Source organism: Dipteris shenzhenensis, chromosome 18, assembly GCF_047967505.1.
Source record: "Dipteris shenzhenensis isolate YYH24624 ecotype China chromosome 18, Dip_SZ_1.0, whole genome shotgun sequence".
Classification (NCBI taxonomy): domain Eukaryota; kingdom Viridiplantae; phylum Streptophyta; class Polypodiopsida; order Gleicheniales; family Dipteridaceae; genus Dipteris; species Dipteris shenzhenensis.
Genome location: NC_141613.1, coordinates 8,432,917 through 8,454,899, shown reverse-complemented (window position 1 = coordinate 8,454,899; position 21,983 = coordinate 8,432,917). Strand labels below are relative to the sequence as shown.

At 46.1% G+C, this 21,983-nt stretch overlaps 1 protein-coding gene across 1 annotated transcript in view; it reads right to left on the bottom strand.

Annotated features, from left to right (window-relative positions):
- Nucleotides 1-21,983, bottom strand: part of LOC147890762 (protein GAMETE EXPRESSED 2-like) — a 334,794-nt gene that overhangs the window by 227,465 nt on the left and 85,346 nt on the right. Inside the window, exon 9 of the mRNA XM_087389820.1 lies at nucleotides 61-372. Within this exon, the coding sequence (XP_087245946.1) occupies nucleotides 61-372 (312 nt within the window). The remainder of the gene's footprint in view (nucleotides 1-60; nucleotides 373-21,983) is intronic.

The following is a 21,983-nucleotide window of genomic DNA, read 5'->3' as shown; positions in this document are numbered from 1 at the left end:
GGCTCATATCTGTTTTAAAAAAAATAAGAAACAGGATCTTAAGTGTACAAGCTTACTCACGTGAGTGGATAATACAGTTATACGGAAATCCAGGTAATGGAATTCCTTTGAAATATACTGATATGGTAATTGGTGCAATTCTGAAAGCCCAATATATACTTGTGTAAGTTCCCGTTCCGACCTCTTGAAACGCACTAACATCAAATCCTTGGCGACCGTCAAGTTTTATACTCAGTAGTTTTTCTTGTCCTGGGACTAGGTTTCCATAATCATCTTTCAATAAGACTGTCACATTATGGGGAATTGAGACCAATGGTTCAGTTCCAATACCATCAGTAGCAACAGCGATCGTTTGAAGAATATTGACGTTTCCTGCGAGAAAACATTCAAATTACTATTGAAGCTTGTGCTATGGTGCAGAGAAACAGACAAGGGCATTAACATGTGATTTATGCTTTATATGCTATAATTTCATAAAACACCGGACTAGTTTCATTGAACTATGTCCAGACAGACCTCTCCAGTCAAATTATTGATAATAATGCCTCAGTTCTAAAATTCACTCATATACAGTGGGTACACACATATGGAGGATAGGGACTGGTTCGAGAGGTGCGATGGGATCTTGGAGAGTGGTTCTGGCCTGCACTAACCAGGCAGACTACACTCGCTTCTCCTACACAACCTACATTGGCAAGCAACTTTGGCTTGAATCTACCAGGCAGAATAGACTCGTGCCCTCTCCTTGTCGGAATTTTGGAGTTGCAGGGTCATGGTTTTGGTATGTGTTATCTAGTGGTTTGAGTCTTTTTAATAGACATCATCTATGATGTCAATGTACTTGTGTTGGACATCATCAATGATGTCGGCTGTGTTGACTGAGTCATAAGTGACTATAAAAGCATTGTACGCAATGTATCCAAATATCAATCAGCGTCTCATAATTTACAATCTGCTGTCATCTCTCATTTTCATTTTCTTTTTTGAGCCAAAAAAAGTCATCTCTCATTTTCTCTTTCACTCTCTACTTCTCTACTTCTCTCAGCATGGAGCTACAAAGTATACAGCCTCCATAGCTGGCACATGCTTCCACAATTGGTATCATAGCCTTCTTGAGGGTCATAAGGACCTGTATTGTGTGCTTATTCTCCTTTGTCTACATCAATCAAGCTCAATTATGGCGGGGGAGCAGAACAGGATTGCACTAGGAAGGCAAGCCAAGCGAGGGAGAATGGAGTGACTGAGCCATCGATTTTATGTTGGATGTGTATGAAGCGAAAGGGCAAAGACATCTGAGAGCGGGAAGAGGTGTGTTCGCCCTGCTGGAGGTGCTTGCTGCCCTCTTTTTTTTCAAAGAAAAGACTTCTATTAAGTATGAAAGAAACTCCAAGAGTAAAACTCAAGGAAGAAATACATCATGCAAGGGTGAAAAAACCAACTCCCTAGTAGGGCAAAATCAACCTCCTATAAGAGAGCAAGAAAAAATCCAGAGCTGAGGCTGAAAGTGCCACCTCAACCCTATGGAGGACTTTGAAAAGAATGGGGAGCCATTTAGGAGAGCATGCAGGAGCCTTCCCGGGCAACCCCTACTAGGAGGACTATTTTTCTCAGTGAGTGGAGTGTGCACAATGTCGTCCAAAGGCCAGCCAATGTGTGTGCAGGATGAATTTGGGAACCATCTAAGGCCCTTGTGCATATGGATCTCTAAATGTGCCATGCCGATAACCTTGCAAGAATCGCCCATGATGTATCCATAGAGGCATGTGCAGGTTTGTAAGGAGAGGAAGGAACGTCATTGGGCTTCCAGCCTCTAAGGCTCAATCAAAACGTTTTGGCATTACTAACCATGTAGCGAAAGAAAGGAAGGCTCTTCTCTAGGTGCCTTGCATCAATCCATTCCCACTCCCCACGGTCCCACTGTAAATACTTTATCGGGAACAACTCCATAGAGCCAAATTCTCCATGACCCCAAGGGAATGTGATATAGGTTAGGGTCTACATACCATCCTAAAGCAAATAAAAACAGCTTCACATGACTATCTAAGGGGAGTTCCACGATCCCTTCCAGCAGAGGTGTTACCGAAGGCCTAAGGCCACTGGTGTGAGGTGCAAGAGTGTGTGACATGGGCAATATCGGGTGTGGACGTGAAGCCAAGAATGACTTCTCATAAGCGTTGGTGTAGTAGGTCGCTCAATGATGGTGCAAGTGTCTATGCTATCAGTGGCAGTGCAAGTACAGTGTGGCACAAGTACCGGGTAGACAACGGTGCAAATGATGTGCGAGTGCTAAACCAAGAAGAAGTGCAAGAATCCTTGGGAGGTGGTGAATGAGAAGGAGAAGAAAAACGTGAAGCATGGTCATAAGAGCCAACCTTCAATGTGAATAGGACGAAACTTGAGCCACATGACACAAGGTCCATTATACTAGGTGAAGGGCGATGAAGGGAGGGCAACACAGCAAGAAGAAGTATTAGAGTAGCGAGCACAGATGGGAAGAAGCAAAGTTCATTAGGAGGAATGAATCATACACCAATCAAAGTTACACCACATGGTAGATAAGAGGAGAAACACTAGGCGAGCTCTTAACTCCAGCCTCTCCCTCCTCTCACACCGTATGCTTGAATCCGAATTCGCCTATGCTGGAATGTCCTCAATCCTCTCTCCTTTTTCCCTCTTCACCTTCCCCCTCATCGGCTCCTCGTCGTGGCTGGAAATCCCCTTCCTTTCTTCCTATTGGGTTGTCTTTCTATCTCTTTAGCCATTCCACCGCTTCATCCCTTGATGGCTTCTACCACTCCCCAACCTCCTTTGAGTCTGTGAGTTAAGTATTCCATGTGCACGTAGTTGGTGGCAAGCTCGACTGGCGGCACAACACATGCATACCAGTGCGCTAATACTTTACTCTACCGAAGGTCGTCTCAGCTTTGACCAAGGTTGGTCGACCCTCGACATGCCCCAACATGTACTGCTCCAATCATGTCCTAGTCATGCACTGCTCCAGTCCTGTAAGTGCTCATACACTGCTCCTGTCATGTCATTCATGAGACTAGGTGTGACCAGAGTGTGACCAAGGTCTATCATCCTTGACATGTTGCTCCAGTGGACCAAGATGTGAACAAGATGTGACCCACGTGTGACCAAGGTCTGACCATCTGCTCCAGTGAGTAAGATGCGAACAAGGTGTGACCCAAGTATGACCAAGGTGTGACTATGGTATGACCCCTTGTGACAGAGGTTTGACTAGTATAAGTACATTAGTTTCCCCTACCACTATCATTCATTGTCCTAGTGAATGACCATGACACCAATGGTTTGGAGATATAAAATTACAAGTATAGGCTGAGTAAACAAAAATGGCTTTTTGCATCTTCAAAATTGAAACAAAATGGCTCGTAGCCTTACATCTTGAGAGAACACCATCATCTATATACAACACACCATTGTCTATATAGAATCACACCATTGTCTATATAGAATGAAGTAGAATTAAAGAAAATACATCAAACTGCCAGATTCGGAATCCACGAAACTGTAAAGAAAGAGATACAATAGTGGGAGATCTAAGAGCCACTACTTGCTAGGTAAAAGTCAAGTAGGAGGTGGTGGTGGCGGTGGATGTGTGGAGGCTCTAAGGTTGGTCTGCTCCTCCTCCTCTATAGTGTCCATAAGGTTGTGCAGGTCTTCATACGTTGATTTATAGCAATGGTAGCCAGACCTGTAGTGATCAAGCTTGGATTGAAGTAGAAATTTCAGCCTATAGCCTTCATATGTTGATTTGTAGCAATGATAGCTAGACCTGTAGTGATCAAGCTTGGATCGAAGTAGAGATTTCAGCCTATAGCCCAAGAAGATCCCCCTGCAACCTTGCATGTGACGTCTGCAGATTTTCTTTCTCCTCCGGAAGTTGCTTCTGATTTTGTTTCATAGTACCCAGGTGACTTTGTAACTCCACCTGTGGGTCAAATGTGACTTTGTATGTGAACATGGAGGTGTAACTGTCCCTGCTTGTAAAGTTGCATCCCACTGAACTTCCTTCTCATGAACAGATGCTTCCCACCACTCTGTACATTAAGCTGCAAACAAGTTTTTCTGTTTCTAACCTTAGATGTTGCTTTTGGGACAACAATTTGCAAGTGTGGCCTGTAGAATTAAACAACGCTGCACCCAACTGAATGAAGCTATCGTCCATAATGCGATGCGCCATGTGAATAGATCTTTTTGCCCAAGCATACCGATCCCTCAATGTCATGTGGTCTGTCATGTCAAGAATCTCACAATACTCCTCAAAGGCTGCTGACATATTGTCATCCTCCTGAGGCTCCAAAGCTGCCACCAGAGCTAGTGTATCTATGTCCAAGTAACAACTAAGAGCCTTAGATGCTTTGCAAGCCAGGGTTTCCTACAAAGGAATTATAAAGAGCTGATCTAGGTCCTCCTCCTCCACACAAACGGGGACCTCTTTCGCTTGAGGGCATAAAGAAGCCGCTTATGATCCTCATTCTGCTCCTGAACCTGTACCTCATGGGAGAATGAATCTCCTGAAGATGAGAAAAAGTACACGTCCAACATATCATTATCCGGCAAGGAAGGGCAATCAGCAGAAAAGGACAACTTAACCATCTGTCAAAATGATGTCACTAGGCCGGGTGTCGAGAGGATCTTGCTCAGTATCCTCCACGGCAGGATCTGTTGACACTCTTAAAGAGATCCAAGGTGTCCACGTGTTAGCATTGGTCCCCAAAGTAAGACTCAAAACAAGGAGTCTATGTCCTCCCGATACCGGTCCTGGCGTGAGAGTCAAAAGAAGAGCTCATGGCTTCTATATGATCCATGACATCAAGAGAGATAGAAGGTTCGCCGGTCCAGATGATCCTGTGTTGAGGACAACGCCCATGCAACCCGCAAAAACTAATGATATAATAGGATTCGTGAAAGTCACCACTACAAGGGGGCAATGGATGATGTCATCCCGCGAGTAAGAAGTGAGGAGGGCTGAGAAGTAGCCTGGAAAATACCATCCTCGAAACTTGACTCTGTCTGAATAGAAACGTAAGGTGAGGCACAAGAGGGGGCGGCCCAAAAAAATGCCCTAGAGATGGCAATGTAGAGGGAGAAGCAACAAAGATGGAGGATTTCGGGGCTGAAGAGACTCCTAGAGATCCATGTGTGGAAGAGGCTGGTGTGGTGGGGGAGGCAATAGTAGAAGAGGAGATACCAAGAGAGGGAGAAGAAATATGGGAGGGAGGTGGTACAAGAAGTGGAGCTGCAATAACAAGGGGTGGCAAGGGTAAACAAGAAGTGAACAAGAGGTGACAAAGGGGTGAACAAGATAAGATCTTTGCCTTTGTTACAGACATGCTTGACAGTGATTGGGATGCGTCAATTTTACGAGCAAAAACCTATGAGCGGGTTTATCCGAGCGTGTTTTTCAAGAGATTTTTAAAAATGTTTTTCTTTAGGAAACATGGTTTTTACACTTTTATTTTCACTAGAACTAGATCCCTTCATCATAAAAATATACAGACTAGTCACTCATTCATTTTTACAAAACATAATTTTCTTATTTAGAGACATCCCTTTGTACCCCTGTTATTACCTTAAAAAAGTGTTGATTCCTTTAAGAAACATTCCTCATAATCACTCTCAATGTAATAATACTATGCATATATAATTACTTATTAACACATTTATATCATATGGCAATATCTTTTTAGTGTTTTTATAGCATATTTATGGACATGTTTCTAAAGAAGTTTAAATTACTATAAATAAGTATTAACTTGGGCTTATATATCACTCTCATAAAATACATGTAATATTTAATACTATATATGGAAGATTTTCCAAAATATAACTTCATAGATGTGCTCAAATGGGGTGTTCCGATCAATTTGAGTGGTTGAATGACTATATTTGGACATTGGATATGAAAGTTATGTCACTTTTAAAAGTGCTGTCCAAGGTAGTTTCGCCAGCGAAACTACCTTGGGAGACTTGCTTCAAAGGGGTTTCGCTGGCGAAACTACCTGGATGGCTTGCTTCAATGAGTTTTCTTTGAAGAAACTCTTTCATGAAGATAGGTTGAGAGAGGGTTTTCAATGTCACTCCCTATTAAGTAAAAGTTGTAAGAAGGATCATAAGGGAATTTTCATAGAGAAGTCTACTCTACATGTGGGTTTCTTCAAAAGCCATCCCATTATGCTCTCACCATTCCTACAGATTCACCTAAAGATTTTTGTATAAAATAGGCATTGCTATAATACTTTGCATATTTCTAAGTGAAACTATGTTTTCTTCTGATCGATTTTTGCCATATTTATGCATAGTTGGAAGCTTTTTTTTTCCTTCGCTTGGACGCTCGGAAGATTTCGCTCAGAAAATGCTCGTCCCCACAGTGATTGCCCATCTAGACTTTTGCCAGAACCACCCAAATGGATGGATCACTTTATTGTTTTGTCGTAGTATATGTTGAGATATCGAGCTCCACTCGCGATATGCCAGGGTGACTGTTGTGGATTTATGTCACCGACTTGTTAGCTGGAGATGCGGTTGGTATACCGCCCACGAATAATAGCTGGATGACAGCTATCCTTATCTACTCTAGTTTGTGGCTCAGTTAGTATGCCACCTTAGTTAGTTGAGTTTGGTTTGAGACCCACATATAGGGTTCTTCTATTTCTTTGTACTTGAGTTCTTTTTGCCTTTCACAACTAAGAAGAGGAAAACTGTTTTCAGCCTCCACCTTTGTGTGTATTCCCCCATTGTGATTGTGAGAAAGCTTCAAGTGAGACTCCTTCCCTCTCTCCCACTATCTTTACATGGTATCAGAGCCTTGTTCGTGGTAAGGAGCTCAAGAAAGCAAGCCAAGTTCGTGGTGTCCTGGTAAGAGGACCAGTGTTGCTTTCCTATTTCGAGTTTGGGAGAAAATCTCTGCAGGTAGCACAGCCAGAAGTGCAAGAGTGCACTGTCTCAGATTGAGACGCCCTTCGCGGTGTGGCGAGAGTGCAGTATATGCTACGGGCAAGGGCGAAGCCCTAAGTGACTTTATTTTTCTGATTTGAGGCCGTTTCGGGGCCCGTTTTGAAGGCGGAAGTTCTTCGCAGGCACTCAGAAAAAGGCCCTGTTTTTTGCTGTGCGACCACTGCGCGCGGCTAGTCGGTGGAAAGGTGCCGTAGAAATTGCATCGTATGCCTGTGTGCAGAGATATTGGGAGTTGCAGATTCATGCCTATTGCCTGTTGATGCAAAATCGTCACTAGGAAGTGACTGTGTGGTGAAATACCACTTCCGTCAGTTTTGCAGATCTGCCCGTGTGAGGCAAAAGCTGTGTTTTTTTGCAGTGACAGAATATTTTGCAGTGTTCTGTAATGGCATCTAATTCTCTTTCACAGATTGTCACTGAAAAGCTTGACAAGAACAACTTCCAGGCATGGAAGTTTATAATGACGAATTTCTTGATGGGAAAAGGCTATTGGGAATTCATTACAGGAAATGAAGAAGAACCTGTTCTTCCTAATGTTCCCAGTCAACAGGAAATGCAGGCATTCAAAGGATGGCATGAGAGAGCCAGGAAAGTTATGTACTGGCTGTCTATCAGCATTTCGGACTCCATGATTGTGCATATTCAGGATGCAAATACGCCAAAGGAGGCATGGGATACTTTGGCAAAAATGTACAGCACAAATACGCAAGCCAGGAAAATGCAACTCAAACAGGAGTTGCACAATGTGCAAAGAGAAAATTTGAGCATAAATGACTACCACATGAAAGTGAAGAAAATTGCAGATGCACTTGCTTCCATTGGGTCACCAGTGGATGATGACGATTTGGTCTCTGTGACCTTGAATGGTCTAGGAAAGGATTATGCACAGTTCCGGACATCCATTGCCGTCCGTGAAAAATTTCCTGATTTTGAGGAGTTGATTGCTCTTCTAATTTCCGAAGAGCAAAGAAATGGGGGTGCATCTTCTTCAGCAGGAACTTCAAAAGAAACTGTCTTCTACTCAAATGCTGGCAGAGGTAGAGGCAGAGGTAGAGGAGGCCGATCTGCAGGCCGTGGTAGAAATCAGAATATGCAGCAAACGCAAGAAAACCAGTCCTATGCAGGAGGACGTGGTAACTCTAGAGGCAGGGGGAGCCAAAGAGGCCGTGGTGGATGGCAGAGAGGCCAAAATGCAAACAGCAATATTGAATGCTACTATTGTGGCAAAATGGGTCATATGGCTAAGGACTGCTATAAAAAGCAAAATGACATTATGAATGGAAAATTGCAGCAAGGCAATTATGCATCCTCTAGTAGACAGGGTGATGACAGGAATGAGCATTTGTTTATGGTGCAGCATATGACAAATTCTGTAACAAGTGCAGAAGAAAGCAATGATGTGTGGTATGTTGACTCGGGTGCGTCAAACCACATGACAGGTCACGCTAAATGGATGCAAGATGCAAGGAAAATGGAAAAACCAGGATTTGTGGAGACTGGTGATGATACTGCACACCCTATTGTGCAGATTGGCAAAATTCCTTTGTCTATGCAGGATGGGAAAAAGAAATACTTGTCTGATGTATTTCATGTCCCGAACATCACCAAGAACCTGGTTTCTGTTGGTCAGATGGTTGAGCAGGGCTTGCAGGTTAGATTTAATCCTCATGGATGCTTTGTTGAGGATATGAAAAATAACGATCGCTTGATAGCAAAAGGAAAGAAGAAGGGCAGGATGTTTACGTTTGGATGCAGACATGCCTGAATTGAGTGCAGCAATGTTTGCACATGGGACCGGCGTAGTTGCAGATATTGATATCTGGCACAAACGCATTGGTCATGTTAATATACAGCGACTTAAATCAATGCAAGCCCAAAATATTGTTGCAGGATTGCCAAAATTCAAGGTTGCAGAAATGCACAAGGTTTGTGAAGCCTGTCAATTTGGGAAATAGGCAAGGAAACCTTTTCCTAGGCATGTTCAAGAGAATAAAAAGCCATTGGAATTAATCCACTCTGATGTGTGGACTACAAAAGCTGCATCTATTGGAGGCTGTCACTATTTTGTCACATTTATTGATGACTTCAGCAGAAAACTGTGGGTGTATTTTATGAAAAAGAAAAGTGAAGTGTTTGGGCACTTCAAAGCTTTCAAAGCTATGGTTGAAAAAGAAACAGGCCTGCAAATAAAATGCCTGAGGTCAGATGGAGGGGGAGAGTACCTCTCAAATGAGTTTGCAAGGTTCTTGCAGGAGCATGGTATAAAGCAGCAATATTCATGCAGTCATACCCCACAGCAAAATGGAATTGCAGAAAGGAAAAACATGCATATTGGAGAGGTATCTCGGGCTATGCTAAATGAAAAAGATCTACCAGATTATTATTGGGCTGAAGCACTTGCTACAGCAGTCTATATAATGAACAGGACTCCCACTGTAACAATACATGGCATGACGCCAGAGGAGATGTATACTGGTAGGAAACCAGATATTTCTCATTTGAAGATTTTTGGTTGCATTGCCTATGTCCATGTGCCAGATGAGTTGAGGTCCAAGTTGGATCCAAAGGCTGAGAAGTGCATCTTTATTGGTTATTCTCTGCAGCAAAAAGGGTATAGATGCTATAACCCTTCTACACGAAAGTTCACAGTGAGCAGAGATGTTGTTTTTGATGAGATGAGCAGCTGGTATAAACCAGTAAATGTGATGATTGATGTAGATGCACAAAATTCACAGCAGCAATCACAAAATATCAGTGGACCTGCAGTGTCCTCTAGCAGTGCCTCTAGCAGTGGTTCACATACTTCGCCATGGACACGTAGATTGAGATCAGGAGAATCTCCTCAAAGCAATGCAGATAGTGGTACACAGGTATCACGAAAAGGAAAAGAGAAGGTAGATCAGCCCATGTTTGATGTGAATGCAGGTCACTCTTGTGTGGATGGTGAATCCAGTGGCTCAGAACAGAGCATTGATGATGAGTTGGGTATTCCTTCTGTTGTTACACCTGGAGTAAGGAAGACCAGGGATGTTTTGAGAGTACCTGGAAGTGAGCCTATTTTGCGCAGGTCTACCAGGGTTAGGTATCCTGTGGATAGGCTGAAATATGATGGATTTATAACCATTCACTATGCCTATATGGTCAAAGTGATACAGGAACCAGAACCCACTTCTTTTGAGCAAGCCATGGGAAATGAAAAATGGGAGAAAGCCATGGATGAAGAAATGGATGCCTTGGATGCTAATGCTACATGGGAATTGGTGCCTTTGCCTAAAGGCAAGAATGCAATTGGCTGTAAGTGGGTTTATAAGATCAAGTACAATGCAGATGGTTCTGTGAATTGATACAAGGCAAGATTAGTTGTCAAGGGGTATGCACAGACATGTGGCATTGATTATGAAGAAACTTTCAGCCCGGTTGCAAGGATGGCAACCGTAAGAGCAGCCATTGCTATGGCTGCATCAAAGGGATGGTCTTTACATCAGATGGATGTAAAGAATGCCTTCTTGCATGGTGATTTGCAAGAAGAGGTCTTTATGGAGCAGCCAGCAGGTTATGTTCATGCTACTCATCCTGAGTTTGTTTGCAGGTTGAAGAAAGCCTTGTATGGCTTGAAGCAAGCACCTAGAGCATGGTCTGACAAGATAGGACAGTATCTTGTCACTATTGGCTTTCAGATTTCGAAGGCAGATTTCTCACTCTATGTGAGAAAAACAGAGAAAGGGATTATGCTGCTGGTCATTTATGTTGATGATTTGATCATCACAGGTGATAGTGATGAAGATATCCTTCATGTGAAAATGCTATTGAGGCAGAAGTTTGAGATGAAGGATTTGGGAGAGCTGCGTTATTTCTTGGGCATTGAGGTGATTAGATCACCAAGTGGGATACAGCTCTTGCAGAGGCAGTATGGATTGGACATGCTGTCCAAATATGGGATGACAGGCTGTAAGCCTATTTCAGTTCCTTTGGAGCAGAATGTGAAGCTGAGCACAGATGCAGGTGAGCTTCTGGAAGACCCTACTATGTACAAACGCATAGTAGGAAGTTTGATTTACATGACTATTACCAGGCCAGATTTGAGCTATGCTATTGGGTTGGTAAGTCAGTTTATGCAGGCTCCAAGGAAACTGCATTTGGATGCGGCTAGACGCATACTCAGGTATGTGAAGTCCACATTGCAGTATGGACTATTTTATGAGGCTGGGATTCGGATACAGTTGCATGGATACACTGATGCTGATTGGGCTGGTAGTATTTCTGATAGACGATCTACCAGTGGATATGTGTTCTCTTTTGGGAGTGCTGCAGTCACTTGGAGCAGCAAGAAACAGCCTACAGTTGCCTTGTCGAGCACAGAGGCTGAGTACAGGGGTGCAGCAATGGCTGCATGTGAGGTAGCTTGGTTGCATAAGCTACTCTATGATATGCATCAGTCTACAGATGGGCCGGTTGTCATTTATTGTGACAACATGAGCAGTATACACTTGGCAAAGAACCCAGTCTTTCATGCTAGAACAAAGCACATTGAGGTGCATTATCACTATGTGCAGGAGAAGGTTTTACTAGGTCTTATTGATCTAGTTTATGTCAGCACAGAGGATCAGGTAGCTGACATATTAACGAAAGCATTGGGCGCAGAGAAGCTGCGCAAGTTCAGAGACCTGCTTGGTGTGCAGGATTTGGGATTGAGCTCGAGGGGGAGTGTTGAGATATCGAGCTTCACTCGCGATATGCCAGGGTGACTGTTGTGGATTTATGTCACCGACTTGTTAGCTGGAGATGCGGTTGGTATACCGCCCACGAATAATAGCTGGATGACAGCTATCCTTATCTACTCTAGTTTGTGGCTCAGTTAGTATGCCACCTTAGTTAGTTGAGTTTGGTTTGAGACCCACATATAGGGTTCTTCTATTTCTTTGTACTTGAGTTCTTTTTGGCTTTCACAACTAAGAAGAGGAAAACTGTTTTCAGCCTCCACCTTTGTGTGTATTCCCCCATTGTGATTGTGAGAAAGCTTCAAGTGAGACTCCTTCCCTCTCTCCCACTATCTTTACAGTATAGAGTATATATGCATACGCATATATATGCTTTGGTACCTGTGGCTTGTTATAGGCTAGAAGAACACCATTGCATGTTTCTTGACCCTGATGCATGACACATGGTGACAAACAAGCAAAAAATGTATCCTTGACCATGCAAATGATATCTAATGGGCATTGTTCTTTGCACATGACTTAAAGTGGGTGAGTTTAAGGTATGCGTAGGGTACTCTACCAACATCAACAAAGGTGGAGGGCACCAAGAGGTACCTATGGTACTAAAGGGAAGGGGCTGCTCGGAAGGAGGAGGGCCAAGACAACCTAGTGATCTGTGGGAGAAGGAGCATAAGGAACGCCATCTCTGGAGAAAACCAAAATGGAGTGAGAATGAGGGTCAATAACAAGAGAAGGGGCCTCCTAATCTGAAGGTACTAGTGGAGGAATTCCAACTCTAACCAGAACCCAAAGAAGGGAAGCAGGTGCTAGACATGCACGAGGTGCCAAAGAAACGCTCTGTCAAGAAGGGGCCGCACCAGAAGGCTTCTAGGGTCTTTTCCTCTTCTTTGGACAATCTCTAGTAAAGTGCCCAAAGATCTTGTGAATCAACCACTGATCGTGCCTTCTTGCAACCACAACTCTTTGCCAAAAAAGAGAGCCATCCGCCACTAGAGCACAATATGGTTATCAGATAAATGAGCGTCATACACAATGACCCTAACTCTGGGGATCCCATCAGATCTTATAGCCTCTACCACCACTGTGGAAGAGAGCATACCAAGGAGAGGGGAGATCTCTATGACTAACCCAAGGAATCTCCAATTGTGGTGAGAAGTCAATGGTAGACCTGAGGGGCAAACTAGGAACCTGATAAAGAGTGAAATGACCCATTTGTCCTCCTTCACTAGGGAAAGGTGAGAACCAAGTGCCAAGGTGACAGCCTTTAGCATTGTATTCATGACTCTAAAACCACTTGAAGGAAACCTCACCCCAATAAACAACATTTGAAAGGCTAGGGGTGAGGCCTAAAGGCAAGGCAGCAAGCATCTAGTTCCCTAGGACCCATGGATGCGCACAAAGAAGGTGGTCGAGCTCCTGAATTCTACACCCCAATAAACAGAATTTGAAAGGCAAGGGGTGAGGCCTAAAGGCAAGGAAGCAAGCATCCAGTCCCTAGCCTAAGTCCTGGAGGGATGGGACCCATGGATGCACACAAAGAAGGTGGTGGAGCTCTTGAAGTCTACATCCTTCTGAATTTGCAGCAACTCATCTTTAGCATATATGCATGTTCTTGCATCTTGTGGAAGAGGACGAGGATTGGCTGAATGGATAGCCATTCGCCATTTGAAAATGGAAGGCTGACTTAGAAAATGTTAAGACCAATTGAGATAGAATACTAGGAAAGAAGGAGGAGGCAGAGGGGGGTTGGAGGGAAGAAGGCAAAGGAGTGGAGCGGGGGGGGCAGCAAGAGAGGGAAGGAAGGGGAAGAAGGGGAGGGGAAGCACAATGGGAGGGGTTGGGGAGGGGAGAGAGGCTGAGCGGAAGGGGCAGGAAGGGGAGAGAGGCTGAGGGGGAGAAACAGGGGGGAGGTAGCAGTGGGGAGAGTCAAAGGGGGAGGGAAAGGACAGGGGCAAGGAAACAAGGGGAGGTACTTGCATTTCGGTCTCTCCTTCTATTCTACCCTTGGTTGCTGGTCATGGTATTATCTCCCCCTCTAGAGCTCAATGGATCATCATTTTGATTAGAGGGCGTAAGATTGGTCTTCTCAATCTGTATGCCCCCAACAATAGAGGGGAGCAAGTCTCCTTTTGGAAGGAGTTACTATCTTGGGACCCATTGTAGAGTCTGGGATCATTGGTGGCGATTTCAACATGGTTGAGTTGCCATCAGACAAAAAGAGAGGCAGACAGGGTGGAATTCATTCTTTGGAGAGGGCAGCCTGGGATGCCTTTCTCTTTCAGTACAGTGGCAGGGACACTTGGTTTGATGATGCCTTTCATGTTATGCCACAGTCACTCCTGCACTCTTGGTCAAACAGGAGAGTACACATGCCCATCCATGCACGTATTGACAGATTTTATGTAGACGGATTGGGGACTTGACAGAGGCGGATCTGTATGCATTTCTACTGGGGTTACCACCTCAGATCATTTTCCAGTGGTGTTGCAGATTTTTTAGCCTCATCGGAGAGGACGCTCTGCCAGTGTCACGATTCCGGATGCTTTTTATGCAGAGGAGAGCCTCACAGAGGATATTTTACAGATTTGGGTTTCTCACATACAGGGTGGAGTTGTCCACCCATCTCAAATAGCTGCAGCCTTATCCGGAATTAGTGACTATTATCATATAGTCGCTGATTCCAGGAGACATTGGATGGACAAAAGAAATAGAGCCTAATCCGCCTTTTCAGCCACCCTCATCCACATTTAAAACAACTGAATAGCACTATCAGAAGGTAAAAGGCATCATTCATTCAACATCTTTGTCTCTTTATATTCAATTCATACACTGGCCACATTTCCTCCGGAAGCCTAACAACCTCGGAAAGACCCAGTGGACTACACAGCTCAACACAAGCTCTTCTACTAACTGAGCTCAAACTTAGAAAACACACAAAGGACACATGAAACATGAATTCATTTTTGCAAGTGCACTCCACAACTACAATTATTCACTATGCACAACCACTTAAGGCCTTCACCCATCTCATATACAAGCCATTTGCTATCTATGAGCTCTCATCAAAATTCTCATCAAAATTCTTTGAGTCAAAAGTGAACCAAGCTCTCCTACAATAGCTTGCTATCCTTGAGTTCATCACAGCCAGTATTTCATCTTCTTTCCTGCCTTCACATTTATCCACTGAATTACCAACAACCTATTGGCAATACTATCTACCACCCACAAGCTTCCAGAGGGATTCATGGAAGTTTGTGATGTGCTAAGCTTCCGTATCATAGCTTGCCATCCCTCTTCGCACTATGATAATCCTTCACAGCTTCTCCAAGCTTAGTTCAGTAGAAATGCCCATATCCAAAAGTGCCCTATAAAGGCAACAATCCACATCCATATTGTATGCTTTGACCAGCTCATTACTGCTCGTCATCATCCTCCTAGTGTGTGCATGATGTTCAACTAGCTTGCACTGCTTCACTCCTCTCACAAAGCATCCAGAGCCATGGTCCTCCAGCCTTCTACAACCGTGCTAACGGACTCGCCATCACCTGCCTATCCTGTAGAGAAGTATCACCACCAACAGCCCGTAGCTTATACTCTTGCTTCAGTGCTCCCGTCACCTCTGGTCCATGTACAAAAGTCGCCTCTCAAGAGCTCTCTTCGTAGTTCTCCTGCAAGCCCACGTCCCCCTAGCAAGCAGTCACAATCCCTTGTTCTTAGAGCTCACGAAGCTCCCATCTCTTCCAAGGTGCTTCCACCCGCAATCAAGATCCACACACCACCCGAAGTTCCCTGTCCCTGAGCTCACGTATCACCCCCGCTTATGGCTCTCCTCCTCCTTACCATTTCCGAGGTCCTTTGGCTCCCAGCCGCCACCGACTTCTCCAACAGAGCCTCCTATTGCTCAAGATACTCCTTGCTTCTCCTACTGATGGTGCACCTCTTAGCGACCCCCAGCTCTCGGACAAGCAACCATCCATCCCTTGACTCCTTCCTTCTCAGAGATCCCTGGTCTCTTATCGCCCATTGTCCTCCCTGCGCTCCATCATATCTACCCTCCAGCTGCAGTCGGCGATGCGCGCTCCACTCTCCAGCCACCCAAGGCAACAACTCCGTCGTCCTCACCCATCTCATATACACCTGCAATTCGCAATCCTTCCTCTTGGGCCTCCCTTCCGCCTAGTCGTGTTTCTCAGCCCAGTATCCCTCCATGAGCTCCCCCGCTTTTGGTTCCCCTCCACTCACTAGCGCGATCCCTTGTTCTCTATCTCAGAAGCTCCCTCCTCAAACATGATGACTCTGCAACTCCCTGTTCTCCTCTCTCCATCCTCCCCTCTGCTGAGATCCCCCCTTGCCGTTACGTGCGCCCCCCAACCAAAGGCCTCTCCCCTCTCCCTTCGTTCACCTACTTCTTCTCTGTGAGCCCACGATCCTCTCTCGAAGTCTCCTGCAAGTTGTCATCTCTGTCTTCCTCCCAGCTCCTCGACAAGAAGCCTCCTTCCCTTCTCTACATAGCATGCATGGCCTTCCTTCCTTTAAATTATCCACGTCATGCATGTCTTTTTACCCCTCTTCCACCTTGCCTCAAAAGCATTGCACCAATACCCTTGCTTACACAATTGGGATCACATCTCACTAACACACAACCATCCTTCAACAAGGTATTTTGATGCATGTCCACACATTTACCACACATAAAAAAACACAAAAAACTTTACATTTGGTATTCAACCACTAACCCCGTCACACATGGGTACATTGCTCTGGAGTGCATCCACCTGCTTTTCATCATATCCCAAGAGTCCCCGTAGAAGTATCTACCATCTCAAGAAAAAATATCATCAGTGTGGAGTCCTTCATGAGGCTGTCCATAGCTCAAAGCCACCACCAACTAGCTATGTACCTAGCTATGCACCTACTCATCAGCATACAACAAGTGAAAAACATTTTTTTCATTTTTATCCACACAATGTGAGATTCTCAGACGTGAGATTGGTATACGCCAGCAGTTAGCGTCCCTTCAGAGGAAACAGCGGAAGAGGCCCACAGATGCTTGGATTCAAGAGCACCTTGCTGCAGCATCAAGGGCTCATATACAGATATTGTTGCATCAGAGAGCAGAGTATGCCTTTCATGCACGAGAATCCTTTTGGATTCAGATGCCACCGGGCCCAGACATAATAGAGATAGTGTCTCACAGCTTGTTGACTTAGACGGGGTGTTACAGTCAAATCCTGATGCCGTCATGCGGGTAGCTTCAGATTTTTTTGCATCCCTTTTTACTATAGATCTGAGCACACAGGCCATAGATGATGCCAGAGAGGTTATTTGGCAGTGATGAGATGTATGTTTCTCTTGATGCACCTTTTACCAATGCAGAATTCAAGACTGCATTACTTGCCCTTCACAAGGGCAAGTGCCCAGGTTCAGATGGACTTACGGCTTCTTTTTTTATTACTTTTTGGGAGCAGATTCGTGATCACATTACATCAGCCCCGTAGGGCGTGTGGGCCTCTAGTGAGATGCCTAACTCACTTACAGATGGTCTCATTCATCTCATCCCAAAGGGGGGTAATAGGAATCTAGTGTCACAATGGAGACCCATCACTCTATTGGGCACTTTTTACAAGATTCTGGCGAAAGCCATCAGTCTGCGACTACAAGTTTTTCTTCCAGATTTGATTCATGACACACAGACAGGGTTTGTGCATGGCAGAAGTATTTTCGATAATATTTTCTCATTTTGGGAGGCTTCAAAATGGGCCATGCACAGATGCCAAAGGTTGGCCATTCTACTCCTGGACTTTGAGAAAGATTACGACACAGTAGGCTGGGATTTTTTCGAGGGTACTCTCTCTCGTTTTGGTTTTTCAGATGCATGGATTAGAGGAGTATCCTCTTTCTATAGATCAGCCCATAGCCAGGTGCTTATTGGCGGGGTAAGAGGGGACAGATTTCAGATCGGTAGATCAGTTCGCCAGGGATGTCCTCTTCCCCCTTTTCTTTTTTTGTTTGTGGCAGAAGCTATGAGTATCTACCTTAGATCTCAAGCTGATATTTATGGGCGAGGCTTCCTCTCCGTCAGGAAGAAGAGCTCCTCGATAGTGAGTTGGCAGATGACACGGCTGTTTTTTTGGATGCCTCCCCCAGGACACTCCTTTCCTTCCGGACAGCCTTGGATTTATTTTGCACAGCTGTAGGTGCACACATTAATTGGCATAAATCCAATGGTTTTTGCATTTGCGATGATGACACCCCGGATTGGGAAAATGATATTGCTTTCACTTGGGTGCAGAGGGGTGTCTCCGTCAAATATTTGGGCTGCCAGGTTGGGGTGGGCATCTCTCCTTCACAACACTTTGCTCCGGTATTGGAGAGCATCAAAAGAAAGCTCCTTTTCTGGAGCTCAGCCAAACTTGACTTGGCATCCAGAGTGGTGATGGTTAACCAAGTTCTTCTAGCCACAGCATGGTTTGTATGCTCTTGTTGGTGCCACTCTAGGGATTGTATCACTCAGCTCAAGAGGACTCGGCTTAAGAGGCCCGTACGAAACCCTGATGGCACAACTGATGTTATAGCCAGGGTGGCTTGGGAGACCTTGATTCTTCCTACAAGAGAAGGGGGTTTGAATATCATTGACCTGGATCTACAGTGTAGAGCCTTAATTTGCAAGGTCGTTGTGAAAGGACTTATGCCAGGGCAAGAGCCTTGGAAGGACTTTTTTATCAGATGCATACAGTTTCGCACACCCACTTCAGGAGATGATTGGATACACAATACCTACAGTTTCGCACACCCACTTCAGGAGATGATTGGTTACACAATACTAGATGGGTTTTCACCACAGCCCACCTCAGATCTCCTTCTTCCCCTCTTATGGTTGCTATCCTGAAAGCATGGGCCAGCTTCAGGAGTACTCTTCATAGGATTCCCCCGTCCACCGGTGAAGAGATTGAAAAGGCAGCCTATCATGTGGAACAACACTATTTTGGATGAGCATGGCAGACCACTTGGAGCTTCTCTTTACATGCAGTAGCCCAGATGGGAGAGGGACCCTGCATCTAGTGTGGGAACATGGAAAGCTTTCGGGAGGCTTCCTACAGACCGACAGGCCCAGGTGGTTCAGAACCTCAGAGGGAGTGCAGGGAGAGTTCAACAGATTGATGAAAACTTGCCCTTGGATTGGGTGGACACAGATGACATGCCTATTACTTGTTCCATCTAAATAGGGACATTTTTCAGATCGGGCATTCCTTTGCAAGTGATTGCTTTACGTAACACACATGAGGATGCGCTAGTCTTTGATGTTTCTTCCGGAGGCAGGCTGTCCAAATCCACAGACGATATATTGTTGGAGGTACCGTTTCAGCCAGTCAGGATGGTGGGCTTCATGGAGCATGGCTCTCTTTCACTGTGGTTCTTGGATCCTGACCCGCTACTCATTGCCCTGGGCTCATGGAGGCTGTGGCTCTATGGAAGTGTCCCAATTAAGTTTTTACAGTGGGACCCTAGAGAATGGGAGTGGATAGATAAAGGGCACAGAGAGAAGGGCATCCCCTTCTTTCGTGACATAGTCAGTAATGCTAGGGAATTCCAGCTCAGCTGTAGGGGTTGGAGGCCCACCAGAGCTCCTCATTGGGAGAATTATCAGATTTCTGCGGACTTGTAGAAATTTTTTTGGCAGAGGCTCTAGAAATCCCACCAGGATAGAAAAATCACTCTCTTCCTTTGGCTTTCTATTCATGGTGGGATAGCAGTGAACCATTGGAGATCCAAAATCGGGGCTGACCCTACTTGCCCTCGTTGCCTTTCTGCTTCGGAGATAGTACAGCACTGCCTTTGGGATTGCAGACAGGCGAGAATCATATGGAAGGGGATTGCAAGACTTTTTAACACTTTTGTTCGCCTCCCCTTCTATATGACCTGGGGATCAATGGCTTGGCTCACTCTTTTAGGGCCCCAAGTTTTATTTGAGAGACATGATTCGTCGTCTTGGGCTCTACACATCCGACAACACCTTGTGGAATCATGCTCTTTAGAGGATGTTCTGGCCACTCTCTCCAGGGCTGCTCATTCCTCGGTTGACTCTCCATGGGAAGTTTTAGCTAGCATTGCAGCATGGCACATTTGGAGAGCCGGATGCACTGAGGCTATGGAGGGTTCTCAGGTTTACCCTTCTCGGATCTTGGCCAGTACTTGGACAGATACAGTACACACTCTGATGGCCATATGGGCGACCATGCAGGGATCCAGGTGCAAAGGGAGGGGTAGAAGGGGAGGAGACAGTAGAGGGAAGGCAGATGGAAAGGGGCAGAACGGAACGAGATAGCAGAGGAGAGGTGGAGGGGTAGTAGTGGGGGGGAGGCAACAGTACGGAAGGAGGGGGAGGGGAGAGAGGTGGGTAGTAGGAGGGGCAGGGGGGAGGTGTAATCGGGAGGGAGATGCACCTCATCTCAACTCCGCCGTGCTCTCTAATCCAAGGTATAAGGTTTTTTTTTTTTTTTGCAAAAAAGAGACTTCTATTAAGTAAGAAAGAAACTCGCTAGAGCAAGCTCTATGCGGAAATACAACATGCTAAGCATGTAATGAAAACACCTCAGAAGAATGAGGTAGAAGGAAACCAATGATGAGACTGAAAATGGAAACTCAACGCTGTAGAAGTCTCAGCACAATGGAGAGTCTCTCCAATCCCTGAGAAAAGTCGAAAGAGAGAGCTATCTGGGCACTGAAGCATGATGTGGTCATCTGAGATATTAGGGTCAAAGACAATGACCCTAACTTAAGTCACCCCGTCCGCTCTGACTGCCTCTGCCGAGGAAGAAGGCATGCCAGGAAGGGGGGAGATCTCAGTGACCACTCCGAATGTGGCTCCGATAGTAGCAAGAAGTCGATGGTGGACCTGAGGAAGACCAGGAAATCTAATGAACAGTGAAGTGACCTGACTGTCCTCCTCGATCGGATCGAAGCCCAAGGTGTAGGGCAAAAGAAAAATCCTCCTCGAACCCAAAGCCAAAGGATTAGCTTTGAGAACAAGGGCTGTGGACTCGTGGGAGTCGAAAACCACTTGGAAGAATCCACATCCCAAAAGTCGAATATCTCTGAGGTGTGGGACAAGATCTCCTGGTAACGCCGCTAGCATCCAGTCTCTAGCTTGTCATCTAGAAGGGTGTGACCCAAAGATGCAGGTGAAAAGTGATGTGGAGCCCTCTAGTTCCACATCTTTCTTGAGCTGCTGCAACTCGTCTTTTGAAAAAATGACGGTTTTCGCGGCCGGTGGAAGTGGACGAAGATTGGCTAAGTGGGGATCCATTCGCCAATCAATGTGAAAAGGCCGATTCAAACATTGAAAAAGTTCCGTCTGTGAAACTACTGCCCAGGGCGCCCTAGAACACAGGCACTGGAGGAAGGAGAACAGGAGAGGATAGGAGAGAGGAGAAGAGAAGGAGAGGAGGCGGGGAGGCAGCAGTGGGGGAGGGGGGGGAGGAGCGGGTAGGGGAGAGGAGGCGGGGGGAGACAGAGGGGAGCTGCGGTTTAGGGAGGGGGGGGGGGGAGGGAGGAGGGGATTGGCTGGGAGGGAGAGGGTGGGCTGGGGGGAGGAAAGGAGGGGCGGGGCACGGGGGAGGGGGAGGGTGGGAGAGCGGGCAAGGGGGAGAGGGTGGGCAGGGGAGGAGGGAGGGGGCGGGGGTGGAGGAGGGGGGCAAGGGGGCTTGTGGGTAGAGGAGAGGGAGGGCGGAGAGGAGGAAGGGGAGCGGGAGGTTGAGGGAGGAGGGAGAGGGGGTTGGCGAGGAGGGAGAGGGGGCTGGCGGAGGGGGAGAGGGTGGACGGGGGAGGAGGAGGGAGGGGGCGGGGGTGGAGGGGGGGGGCGGGGGGGCTGACGGGTGGAGGAGAGGGAGGGCGGGGAGGAGGAAGGGGAGCGGGAGAGTGAGGGAGGGGGGAGAGGGGGTTGGCAGCGAGGAGGGAGAGGGGCTGGCGGAGGGGGAGGGGGTGGGGGGGGAGGAGGAGGGAAGGGGCGGGGGTGGAGGGGACGCGGGGGCTGGCGGGTGGAGAAGAAAGAAAGAAAGAAAGAAATTTTATTAGAGTCTTTGGAAGACCGATGAGTCTATGAGACTGAAAGAAAACGTGATACAAATCACAGTGAGGGTGGAGCTACTAAAACGAGCATCATCACCCATGCTGAATCCTAAGTCTGATCATACATAATCAAATAGATCTGGGTATGACAATGAGAAGAAAAAAGACAAGAGTGGAACGGAATCGTCCGTATGTCATGTTGCCCTGGCTGGTGCA